We start from the raw sequence: 13,146 nt of genomic DNA on the forward strand, positions 1-13,146 counted from the left end.
TAGGAAGCTGGCTTGGCAAAAGGACGGAGATGTTTCAGGTGAAAGAAATAGCAAATGTGAAAGGGGAAAGGGATTTTTCTTTTCATAAGTATGTATTTTTCCTGACACCATGAGAGCAAAAAGAGAACTACCCAGTTGCGGAGCACTCCTGCCCTGTCCTCCTGGCTGCTTGCTGGGATTAAGTGAGGGCAGCGTAGCACTAGATTGGCACCATCAGCTCCGTGCTCCTGTGCCCCACCCAGGTCCCACTGAGCAGCACCGTCACAACTCAGAGGGTGGCACAGTGGTGCTCCAGTCCTCCTCACCATGAGTGGAGCCACCAGAACACTCACTGGGGTTTTCCCCCTTCACATTTAATATGCTCTTTCCCCAAATGTTATTTGAGGGAGCATGTCAGCTTGAAGACTCTTGCCGTTATATAATAAATTTGCCTGTTTAAATTCATTGAAATGTTTAAACATTTAAATTCATGTCTGGATAGTTTTAACAGTTTTTTGAAATACAGCAAAATATTTAAAGTGGGCTGTTGCTTTATTATGGCAGTTGCTTTTGAGGCTAAGATTATGCTTCTATCTTTCTAATATACTACAGGTTGGGGCTAGAGGCTAAGAAGGAAGAGAATCTATCTGACTGGTATTCTCAGGCAAGTATATTTCAAGTTCTACCTGGGAGTCCTCTTTCACAGTCTTCAAAATAATGTACGCTTAAGAACAGTTTTTGGAGCTAAACCGCAATCATGGGCGAACCTTGGTTGCAGCTCCTGGTTTGTCTAAAGCAGTTGCTTGGCATCAGATTTAATGCTAAACCCCAGCCTGTGCAGCAGCCACAGGAAAAGGGTACAGTGGTTGAGATCCATATGTTTGCTTACTTGCTCTAAGCAATGTCTTGCCTTAGTGTTACATCCAAGCCGGTCTCTGCATAGGTGCATTGGGATATTTATGGTTCTAATAAAGGATAAACACCTTTCGTACATGAATGTTCCGTGCTCATTTCCACTGAATGTCATGTGTTCAATTTTATTTCTGTTTGATACTTTTTAAACTTGCTGCCCACAATGCAATTTTCGTGACACTGAAACATTGCTATTTCCTTTAAAAGGTGATCACAAAATCAGAGATGATTGAATACTACGATGTGAGTGGCTGTTACATTCTCCGTCCCTGGGCTTTTTCCATCTGGGAAAGCATCAAAGAATTTTTTGATGGTGAAATCAAGAAACTTGGTGTGGAAAACTGCTACTTTCCAATGTTCGTATCCCAGGCTGCGTTGGAAAAGGAGAAGACACACATTGCTGACTTTGCCCCGGAGGTAATCTTAGATCACATTATTAATAATAATGTATGGAATTTAAGTTTACAATTATGAGCTTCAATTGATAAACAGAATCCACATGTGTCACAATAATTTTTTTTAAAGCAAAATTGTACCCACCGTATTATTAAGAATGACATGAAATATATTTATAAAAAGTAGTATTTTCTAAACTTTTACATTCATTGATTTCAGGTTGCCTGGGTTACAAGATCTGGCAAAACAGAGCTGGCTGAACCAATAGCTGTACGTCCTACTAGTGAAACAGGTACAGCCTTACAGATTTAAAATAAAATACTACAGCTAAATAGTCCCTCTTTCCTATAAATTAGTGATGTTGGCTTTTGTAATAACTGAAGTTCATCTACTCATGAATGAAAGCGGGTAGAGTGAGGGAGAAATCAAGTATTTTGTTATCAAGAAGTGTGGTGTAGTGGTTAGACTGAGCAACCTTGGGCCAAGTCACTCACTCTTAGCCTAACCTACCTCACAGGGTTGTAGTGAGGATTTCTGTTCACGTCACCTTGAGCTCCTTCAAGGAAAGTTGGGATACAAATGCAATGAATAAAATGCAACAAATAAAATAAGGAAGAAACAAGATGAACAACATGTTCTCATGTATTTAAATTTTAAATATAAAAGATTAGCCTAACACGTAGGGTAATATCCAGCAACATGCCAGCAGATAGGATGGGATTTCCCTTTCTTTTCTCGCCAATTTGCAAACGGGCGGGGGGGGGGGCCCTCTAGGGGGAGGGTAGGAAGGACAAGTCACATTGCACCAGTGGAAGCGCAAATAGGCTGACATCACTGGATGTCACCCTTACTCCACGCAGGTATTTTTATGCATGGGAATAAAAACTCTTACAAATCAGGTTTTCAAAACCAATAGTTAACATAGTAGCTACGTGCTTTCTGAAAATATTCTCCTTTTTTTCCAGTAATGTATCCTGCCTATGCAAAGTGGGTTCAATCACACAGGGATCTCCCCATCAAACTTAATCAGTGGTGCAATGTTGTGGTAAGTGCAGGGTATACCGGATATTTGCTGTGCTTTACCCAATATGCTCATTCTTAATCAATCAATCAATCAATCAGCAATCTCCGCTACCCACTTTTTAAATTAAGTTGTGGGTTGTTAGAATGTATAGTCTTTCTCCCCACAAAGACTATACGTTCTAACAACCTACAACTTAATTTTAAAAGCGGGTATTTGCCATATTTTTTCACCTGGCACTTCTTGTGTTGAGGGATTTGATTCATATCTTATGCTCTGAATATTTCTTCATTTCTGCTTTCCACATCCTAACAAACACCATGTTGAATGAAAAAATGTGGTATGTAGTGCACACAGTTGGGGAATCTCTACAGGCCTGATCTGTGACATCTGTTGTGATATACAGTGGTACCTTGGGTTACAGATGCTTCAGGTTACAGACTCAGCTAACCCAGAAATAGTACCTCGGTTTAAGAACTTTGCTTCAGGATGAGAACAGAAATCGTGCTCTGGCGGCGCAGCGGGAGACCCCATTAGCTAAAGTGGTACCTCAGGTTAAGAACAGTTTCAGGTTAAGAACGGACCTCCAGAACGAATTAAGTTCTTAACCCGAGGTACCACTGTATCTGGATTTGTGATCATGCGAATTATCCTTGCATACTGGTATTTACAATCTTCATAGAAATAATAGAAATCAGCATATGAGAATATAGCATTTTTATATTGAAAACAAATGGCAGTTAAAATAATCTCTGGTTCCTTTTGTGTGAATAGTGGGTTTCTTAACAATATGTAAAATCTAGGTAGCACTAGCAGAAGCCAGCACAAGACTTCTCTCTAGGTTCATTGGGACCCCACCCTGCACAAGCTCCATGCCGTCCCCAAATCTAATCTGGAGGGTTTGGGAAACCACAGAACAAATTTAGGGGGAGCAGAGAGGCTGAAAATTTCTTGTACTGATGGAGCCTTAGCCTTTGCGTTTCGTTAATTGCAACCCATTATGCCTTTGAATTCAAATAGTATAATGCATCATTGAAAAATAGAACTTGCAATGCTAAATAATACATTAAAAACAAGCTCATGAATGAAGATAGCAACTTTAACTTTTCATGACACTCAATTTTTTGTTTCTTTGTTTTGTATTGCAGCGCTGGGAGTTCAAACATCCACAGCCTTTCTTGCGTACTCGTGAATTCCTGTGGCAGGAGGGACACACAGCGTTTGCAACTTACGAAGAGGCAGCAGAAGAGGTACAGTGCACATACTAAGTTAGACTTCATTCTTCACCATCCACCATTCAAGGAAAATTTGGAAATTGTTGTATAAGTGGGTGGAGGGAGTCCACTTCGTATTTCAGCATAATTGAGGGGAAGCAGTGAAGCTTCTTTTCTTCAGTATGTTCAAAAAGGCTAATAACACAGAGAGATTATATGAAAAGTAGACGCAGTGTTAAATCGTGTTGGACATTCTTTTCTCATGGTGTGATATACAAGAATTAATTTGAATCTCATTGGCATGTTGTTGTCACTCAAACAAATCTACATGTTTCAAAATTGGGTGGCATTAACTATGTTAACCCCCAGACAAGAATAGAAATAACACAATTAGTGAACTACCATAGTTACAAACGACAGTTAATTTCATGTCCGAGAATCACTATCTGTTGTCGGATTGGATTCAGTGGTTATTGCTAGAGCTTTAAACTGTAAACGCTAAATTTTTATTTGTTAGCCGCCATAAATATTTTGGGTTTTAGAAGGCCATTGATATTTATCCTTGGCTTTCCTATGATTCTACCAAATGGTTAAGTAATACTTTTGGCATATAGCTTAGTCTAAACTTCTACAAACTGTTTTTTATTACTTGTCTCAGGTATTACAGATCCTTGATCTGTATGCTCGTGTGTATGAAGAGCTTCTGGCAATTCCTGTTGTGAAAGGAAGAAAGACAGAAAAGGAGAAGTTTGCAGGCGGAGATTATACAACTACCATTGAGGCATTTATATCCGCCAGTGGGCGAGGCATCCAGGTACGTTCTGATAAAAACATTTTATATACTTCATTAATATGTAGGAAGATGTTACCTGAATTTTGTTTATTGTTGCCTTTTTTTAGGGAGCAACTTCTCATCACTTGGGACAGAATTTTTCAAAGATGTTTGAGATTGTCTTTGAAGATCCCAGGATACCAGGAGAGAAGCAATTTGCTTATCAGAACTCTTGGGGTATCACAACGCGGACCATTGGCGTAATGACCATGATTCATGGAGACAACATGGGTCTAGTACTACCTCCCAGGGTCGCTTCTGTTCAGGTGAGCAAAATCACATTGATACAAACCTTTTGCTAGTGCCAATTCACCTCTCTTTCCTCTCCTATTTTCTAGAATGGTGGTGGTGGTGGTGGGGTGTTGAATCCAGACTAAGATAGTTAGATTCCATTAAATTAGTTTAATGGAAACTTAACTGTAAGTCACGACTAAATTGCCCCATAGCTTTCCGTAAGACCTAAGCACAACTAACTTAGTCTGGCTCCAAGTCACTGAGTTGACTGGCAGATAATCTTAATGCTTGTGCAGCTGCTGATGTCCTCTGGCTGTATCTTTAAGATGTGGAGGGAAATAGTGAGAGGGTGGGGAAATGTTGCAGCCACCTGCTTCTGTCCACTGGGTGGCAACCAGAAAGAGGGCATTCTTACTGCATTATGAAACAGCCTCCCTGAGAGATCTGGCAGACACCTTTACTTAGGTGTTTTCACCCTCAGTCGACAACACTTTTTTGCTCCAACACACATTTACTGGCCCTTAATTCGGAAGGACTGAGCCATATGAAGCTGCCTGGGTTCTGAAATCTTCAGGGGAGGCACTTCTCTGAGTCCAGCCTCCCTCACAGGGACATTTGGTGGGCATTTTGGGGACAACCTTCTCAGTGGCTGCTCCCAGGCTTTGGAACTCTCTGGAGGCTATGTTTGCTCTCTCCTTGTCCTTCTAGCAGCAGCTGAAAACTTTCTTTGGAAACTGACTGCTTTTAAGGAAAAGTATCCTAATTGTATGCTGTACTGTTTCCCCTATCTGCGTTTTAATAGATGTCTTTTAATTCCATAGGTAGTTTAATAGCTTTTAATTTTTTTAATTTTAAATTTTTATTGGAATTTTATTTACAACATAACACAACCCCCCCACCCCCAATACACATTAAACGTGAACATAACATACAGTGAACATAACATACAATACAAACAACCCAATAAAAGACTTCCTTTATCCTATATCTGGCCTCCTTATTCTTATAAACTGTGTCCTTTATGAATAATTATTAAGATTTTTCTAATTATAACTTAAATATCCACAAAGTCATCTGCAGACATTAATCAAAACAAGTCTAGGTATGTATTTTAGGGCACTGTATTCTCTGCATTTTCCCCATACTTTTTGAAACTCCTATTTAGTGTGATCTCGAACTGCCTCTGTTAATCTAGTCAGTTCAATATACTCTAACAGTTTCTCTTTCTGTTCCTTTTTTGTTGGCACAGTTTCTTTTTTCCAGTTTAATTACTTTTTAACAGCAACCTTTTATATGTTTTAAGCTGTGTGTGCTTTATCTGTGTTTATTTTAATTTTTGTGAGAGCCTTGAGTCCTAGTTCTGGGAAACAATCAAATAAATCAATACATAAATACATGTATAAATAATTCTGCTCAGTGAGTGCTTGGCCACCGTTTTAGTGTATATTTATAAAATTTTAATGCAGTTAATTTTATTGCGGCACTGCTTCAATAGTCCTTTTGCTTCAAAACTGATGGTTTTAAGAGCAGTCTACAAGTTTAGGGCCTACATATTGTAATTCTTGCAAACAGCATTTTTGTTAATGCTCCTAACTCAAAAATCATTGCATCACCACTCAGGTTGTGATTATTCCCTGTGGAATCACCAATTCACTTTCGGAAGAAGACAAGGAGGCCCTGATGGCAAAGTGTGCTGAATACCGCAAGCAGCTATTCAGTGCCAATATCCGTGCGCGTGTTGACTTGAGAGAGAACTATTCACCTGGATGGAAATTCAATCACTGGGAGCTTAAGGTAAATGTTGTTCAGTTTTGTTCTCCTTTGATGCATTCCTCATGGTCAGCCTTTCCTTGGATGCATCATTCAGTAGTATATGCAGAAGGAAAATGGGAGTTATCAATATATTAGCGACAAAAGTTCTTATGAACTTTCCCCTAAGTACATGTCATCTGTTCTTTATTTTCCAATTCTGATGAGCTCATCTACTTCAAGAGTGCCTGTGTAATAAAGTATCCAACCTCTTAGTATTGACTCACTCACATTGTCTTACTTCTAGGCTGGGAAAGAGTAATAGCTAGAGTTTTTGCAGTGTAAACTTTCAGGATGGAGACATGCTATTAATACTGGCCTGGTTTGCATGTCACTTTAAACCATACTTGCACAAAACTGTGCTGCTAGGATCTGAAACTTGTTTTGGTTTAGCTTTGCATCCAAGCCCAGAGTCAGAGTTTGTTTTCCTTGAAGCAAAGCATGAGCTGTCTGGAAGGTTTGTTCTTGGCTTTCTACTTGTAGGGAAAACAAACAACACGAACCTGGATGTAAAGCTAAGCTGCAACGTGGCTTGGTTGTTAGCAGTGCAACAGGAGCAGAAGAGGAATAAAGCACCTGTGATAGCTTCAGTGGGTGCATTCACCTTTTAACCATAGTTTAAAGATTTGGTTTAAAGTGACACATTTGTTTTATATTATTCTGGAGTGTGGAATAATTTGCGTTTTTGCCAGGTGTAGGTCTGAGTTTCTTGACTATAACCTGGGGTAGCTCCTTCCCTGAAATTGTGTGCCACTTAAGCAAGGTAGACAAATGTAAAGAAGTGTATAAAACGCTCTGTTCATGGCCTCCACTTTTTTTTTTTAGGGTGTTCCAATCAGGCTTGAAGTGGGTCCACGAGATATGAAAAATCATCAGTTTGTAGCTGTTAGACGGGACACAGGAGAGAAGCTGACCTTTGCTGAAAATGAAGCAGTGGACCAGCTGAGACGTGTTCTGGACAAAATCCAGATGAACCTTTTTGACAGGTTAAGTTTGGCAGAGGCTGTTTTCAAACTGACACATTTGCTTCTTATGCTATGTGTTTCATTCATCTGTCTGTCATTTCATGGGTTTCCAAAGGAATGAGGAAATGAACTGAGGATCAGGGCACAACTAGAATTAACATTCACTTACCCACCCAGCCTGGATTGCAATGGATGCATGGCAAACTATCTGAATCACCCTCCCCAATGATCTCAAAGTTTCCCAATAGGTTGAGCTGGTGGGGTGGGGAATGGTTGAGTGAATCCCCCAAATGGGAGCAATGAAGAGAATAATAATAATAATAATAAAACAGAGTAGAAAGCAGGAGGGGGTAAAATGCAGCTCCTCCCTTCTGTGACTCTAGAACTGATTATTTGTCCATCTTCAATTCACTCCCCACCCCAGCCGCCTGAAAAAAAATCTTTTGGATTGCTTTGCCTGACCAGCTGGGCAAAAAAGGTCATCAGTATAGTAATGCTGACTTTTCTCACAAAAAAACCTCATGCCATCTAAACTGAATACTAGCCCTTGTACTTTCAGCTTGCTCTTCCACCAGTTTTCATGGCCTGACACCCAGGGAAGGCATACTCTGTATTAATGGAATCAAGCTTCTCTTGGAAGTGGATTCTAGTCCCAAATGCTTGTACTGCACTGAGATATCACAGGACTTAAATTTGTATCCCAAGAGCTACTTTAGGTCTGCATAAGGACTTCAGCGTGCCTTGTGAATATAACACAGTCACAAATTCCCCTCATTTTCAAAAGAGGTGTGGTGTGCATTGAAGGTTTGATGCACAGAAGCCCAAAGTCACCTTGGGCACACAGAATGAGTTGCGCAGTACTTTGGCCTATTGCACTTTTATATCCCACCTTTGACTGCAGCTAAGCATGTTTCTAACCATCATTTGGACTGCTGTGTGGACAAAAACTGGAATGTAATTAGTGGGATGTAATTCAGATGCATTCTCAAGACCTGGCTCTGTGGTTAAAGAGTTTCTTTTTACAATAAGTAAAAGCTTATACTGACTGAATTTCTACTCTTTCTCAGAGCTTCTAAAGACCTAAAGAATCATATGGTGGTGGCCAATACAATGGAAGAGTTTCAGACTGCACTTGATTCGGGAAAGGTAAGAAATCTGCAGCATGATCAAGACTGGAATCCAGTGTATATTTACATCCTTAATGAACACAGTGTGGCTGTCTTTCAAGGAAGCGTTCGTAAGAATAGGCTGCAAGTTTTGTTTTTGCAAGTGAAGGCACAATTGAACAACACAAATTTATTCAGGGATTGCAGGATTAGCAGTTTGTACTGGCCTAAAACATGAGAGTTTCTTAGGAGTCTCAAAGAATAATTGCAACCTCAAAAAACGCAGAAAATGTTAAATAGATATCACATTCCTTGGGAATAATGCTTGCAATTTTAAGACATGTAGTGGAGCCTGTAGTTTTTTAAAAGCTTTAACCTCTTGGCTTATTTAATTGCAGCTGCCATTGCAGAACGTTTGCCTTTGTGGCCAGCTCTCGTAAACCATTCACCCTCCATCAAGGCTATGGGACATCTACCGTATTTTTCGCCCTATAGGACGCACCGGCCCATAGGACGCACCTAGATTTTTTTTGGGGGGGGAATAAAGGGGGGAAAAAATTTCCCCCTCCCCCAGGCGCGGGGCCCCCAGAACAGGACCCAGAGCGATGCCGAAGCTGCGTGCAGCTTTGGCATGGCTCTGGGAGCTTGCGGGGCTGGAGGAGGGGGAAGCCCTCCGCTAGCCTTGTAACCAAGTCGGGGGACAGCGGGAAAGGCGCGCTGCGCCTCCCGCTGTCCCCCAGTTTGTGGGGTTGGCGACGGGGAGGAGCAGGCTTCTCCCCCCGCCAGCCTTCCAACCAAGTCGGGGGACAGCGGGAAAGGCGCGCTGCGCCTCCCGCTGTCCCCCAGTTTGCAGGGCTGGCGACAGGGAGGAGCAGGCTTCTCCCCCCGCCAGCCTTCCAACCAAGTTGGGGGACAGCGGGAAAGGCGCGCTGCGCCTCCCCGCTGTCCCCCAAGCTTGTGGTCTAGCGGTGGGGCTCTCCTGAAGCCTGGAGAGTGAGAGGGGTCGGTGCGCACCGACCCCTCTCGCTCTCCAGGCTTCAGCGAAAGCCTGCATTCGCCCCATAGGACGCACACACATTTCCCCTTCATTTTTGGAGGGGAAAAATGCGTCCTATAGGGCGAAAAATACGGTATGTATGTCCATTGCAGTATGTGAAAAAGATGCCATTCCATGTCTTTAAAAACATTAGTAAAGGTGGAAGGCTGCCTTCTCAGTGACACTTATTCGGCTGTGCTGCTTTTTCAGCAGAAAATAGCCATGCCATCTCTAAGAAATAGTATCAAGTTGAATTCTAGATCAGATACTGTAATCAATTCATTACAAGTAACCGTAAAATAATTAGCAGACAATATAACTAGTATTGTCAGTTCAAAGAACGCATTGCTTGCGTCAAAGAACTCTTTTCTATCTGATTTAAATAGAGGTCAACAAGTACACGCAGAAAAGCTGGATGACAAGAGGTTATTGGAGTTGATATGAAGGTGCAATGAAGCACCTTTAATTGCAGCAAAGTATTTTAGATTACCACAGGAGTGTTTTGTGCTCTGGCTACTGGTTTTACGTTAGAGTTTGATTCGTGTGAATTATTCTCGAATAGCTTTGACCTATTTTTAATAACATTTATTAAAGATAAGTCATTTTCCAACATGCCTCCTTCAAAACAAGCAGCTAGCTTACGTTGTGGAATTTATTTAAACAGATACAACTTATGCATCCTGCTGCTGTTTGTCATAAACTAAATTAGGTTTTAGGACCTAGCATTTTCCATCCTGTTTTTTTTTTTCTTCCATGGGTCAGGAGTGTCATTGAGTCCAGTGCCATTGAGTCCAAGTTGAAGGCCTTTATGTGATCTGGTGCTGCTGCTGTTCGCATTGTAGCACTCTTGAGAGGAACAAAATCCTGCAAACTATACACATTTCATATTCATGTTTCCTAGAAGAATAGCAGGCTCCCTTAATGTGTGCTTCAAGTTTGAATCAACTTCTTTCTTTTCTAAAAGTTGGAGTCAGAATGAAGTTTAATCACTCAAACAATGCTGAATTATGAGAAATTATTAACTTTCCTACGTGCTGTATGTGCTATCTCTTGAAGCTGGGCTTAGTTTATGTTAAATTTCAAATGTAGCAAATGCCTGTAAAGCCTTTATGGCTTGGAAAACAAACAATTCTTTATTGAAAAGCGAACACGTCACTTGAAGTTCAAGAACTCATAATGGTTATTCCTTTGGTTCTGCAGACCAGGGCATGTCATTCAGTTTAACATGCCAGTCCAATAACCCCTTGGGGGTGTGAGTTCCCTACACATGCACCTCTCTCCCTTTGAGATGAGCACTTCTGTGTGCATTATTGCAAAATATGTTTGCTTCTGGATCTAGAAGAGTGAAATTCTGGCAAAATACATGAAAGCTAAAATATTCAATTAATCAACGACTTTTGGAGAGAAAACATGGCATTCAAATTTTCACTTCAAGGAAATACGTTAGGGACTAGTTTTTCTATGAATTGTTTGCAGAATAAGTTCTAATAACATTGTCCTTCCTTACATCGTCTGGCTTTAAGTGGTGTTTTACTCAGTTGCACCACTAAGGGGCGACCTTCTATCTTAATTTGAAGATGTTTTTAAAAGTCCAGTCAGATTCTGCTAACATTCACCTTCAAGAAACTCTCTGCTGGGGCCACTGTGTTGAATGTACACACAAATATTAGGCCAGAGGGGCAGGGGAGTGAAAATTTATTTGCAGTGAAATATAAAGATCATAAGGCTTTTGAATCCTATCATCAGACGGACTTCTCTCAAGGCAGCTAAAACAGATAAACATTATACTACTTTCTGTTAGACTCATTTCAGCTATTTTCCCTTGCAAATTGGAATGGACAAGTTTTATTCAATATATAAGACATTAATTAAGATTAATTATATAACCTCAACAATGTTTATTTTCCTTTCTGACTTCAGATAGTGCAGATTCCTTTCTGTGGTGAAATAGATTGTGAGGACTGGGTCAAAAAGACAACTGCCAGGTAAATAAATGTTTGTGTATATACAAATACATAAGTACCAATTGAGATGCACACTTACTCTGACAAAAATAGGAATTGGTCCTTGTAGTAGATGTTGTGGGGCCAATGCTAAATAATCAGCTAACCAAGAAGTGTAATTTTTCTAAAAGGGAAAGCACTTTTATTCTAGACCTGATGGAGGAACAGTTTACAGTGGAAGACCATGATCTGTATTAAGGTGCCAAGACACCCTTCGTTTCACGGTTCACTGGAAGCCCTGCAACATCCCTACTAATTATGGGACAATAGACTGTCCCTCATTTTTGTCAGTCCTCCGTCTTTTGTCTTTGTAAAGCTCTCTTGCAAATCTATATCACTACCTTAACTTTACTCTTTGCGCAGCATTAATTCCTTTGGTTCAAGAGTGTTTTGATTTCTGCAAATCAGGCTTACATTTAGCTCACATGTGATACCTTTGGTTAGTGCCCAGTTGTGGGGCGTTGCCATTTAGCTCAGTTTTGGGCAGGGCATTAAAGGAAATCTGCTTTCCATTTCAGAGATCAAGACCTTGAGCCTGGCGCTCCATCCATGGGAGCAAAAAGTCTCTGCATCCCCTTCAAGCCGCTGTGTAAGCTGGAGAACGGAGCAAAATGTGTCTGTGGCAAGAACCTTGCCAAGTTCTACACCCTCTTTGGCCGTAGTTACTAAACTGCTAGTTTGAAACACCATTTTCTTTATCTTTCAAGCCCTCAACTTTTTGAAATAAAGACTGAAATCTTCCCAGATCCTATCACGTTTTTGTTACTTTTTAAAACAGCTGCAAATAAAGCCATACAGAGTCAAAGAGCCCCTTCAGTCAGACTAGCAGTGATGCACAGACTTTTCTGTATACAACATCTCTAATAATAAATACATATTGTCAGCTACCACTTGGCTTCTTTTTTGGCTTATGGGATAAAATGGGTTTGTGTGGTAGGTAATGCCGTATGCAAAGGTTGGATGAATTCACACTAATACTGTAGCGTTCAACATTCTTGAATGAGCTGTAACACTTCGTTCCATGAGTAGAAGATACTGTCTGCCTACATAGTGCTAAGTTTAAAATTGTGTATTAGAAGATTAGAAAACCAACTGTTAGAAAAACTTAAAAGTGTACAGCATAGTGCCCTCCAGACTACAACTCCCATGAGCTCCTGCCTATATGACCAGTGGTCAGGGATGATGGGATTTGTAATCCAGCATCTGGAGAGCACCGCATTAGTGTACATAATCTTCATTGGAAGCAACTTCAATGGATGCCACCTTGTTTAGTTTAAAGATCTACATCACAATGACCATTAAAACCAGTTATATTTCCAGCACCTGCATATAGGACAGTTCCCTACCTTGTGCCTTTACCAAGTCATTTTTCACAAGATTCACAAGAATGCTACCTATACTGTGATAATTGCTGATCATTCCTATGATTGGCAGGAATAGGGGAATCAGTCCCCTTTAATCAATGGCCCGACAGCATGACAACATTGGCAACATATGAACTGATAGCTTATAGACACATACTTTCTTTGGGTAAATACAATGATATTTGGAATTAGTTTACACAGAATATATTAGATTACTGACAGTTATGTGTACATTAGGATAATAAGAATAAGCATCTGTATATTAATATATGGTA

The 13,146-nt window shown here is 40.5% G+C and overlaps 1 protein-coding gene across 4 annotated transcripts in view; it reads left to right on the forward strand.

The window, feature by feature from the left end:
* EPRS1 (glutamyl-prolyl-tRNA synthetase 1) overlaps positions 1 to 12,394 on the forward strand; it is a 41,299-nt gene extending 28,905 nt beyond the window's left edge. For all 4 annotated transcript variants that reach the window (XM_083494036.1, XM_083494037.1, XM_083494038.1 and 1 more), the window contains 12 exons: positions 592 to 643; positions 1,099 to 1,308; positions 1,507 to 1,579; positions 2,253 to 2,332; positions 3,457 to 3,558; positions 4,181 to 4,336; positions 4,423 to 4,620; positions 6,209 to 6,382; positions 7,223 to 7,383; positions 8,430 to 8,508; positions 11,425 to 11,489; positions 12,026 to 12,394. In XM_083494036.1, the coding sequence (XP_083350162.1) occupies positions 592 to 643; positions 1,099 to 1,308; positions 1,507 to 1,579; positions 2,253 to 2,332; positions 3,457 to 3,558; positions 4,181 to 4,336; positions 4,423 to 4,620; positions 6,209 to 6,382; positions 7,223 to 7,383; positions 8,430 to 8,508; positions 11,425 to 11,489; positions 12,026 to 12,176 (1,501 nt within the window). In that variant the 3' untranslated portion in view covers positions 12,177 to 12,394. The remainder of the gene's footprint in view (positions 1 to 591; positions 644 to 1,098; positions 1,309 to 1,506; positions 1,580 to 2,252; positions 2,333 to 3,456; positions 3,559 to 4,180; positions 4,337 to 4,422; positions 4,621 to 6,208; positions 6,383 to 7,222; positions 7,384 to 8,429; positions 8,509 to 11,424; positions 11,490 to 12,025) is intronic.
* Positions 12,395 to 13,146: the final 752 nt, after the last annotated feature.

The sequence above is a fragment of the Podarcis liolepis genome (genome assembly GCF_965112155.1).
Source record: "Podarcis liolepis genome assembly, chromosome: 3".
Taxonomy (NCBI): Eukaryota; Metazoa; Chordata; class Lepidosauria; order Squamata; family Lacertidae; genus Podarcis; species Podarcis liolepis.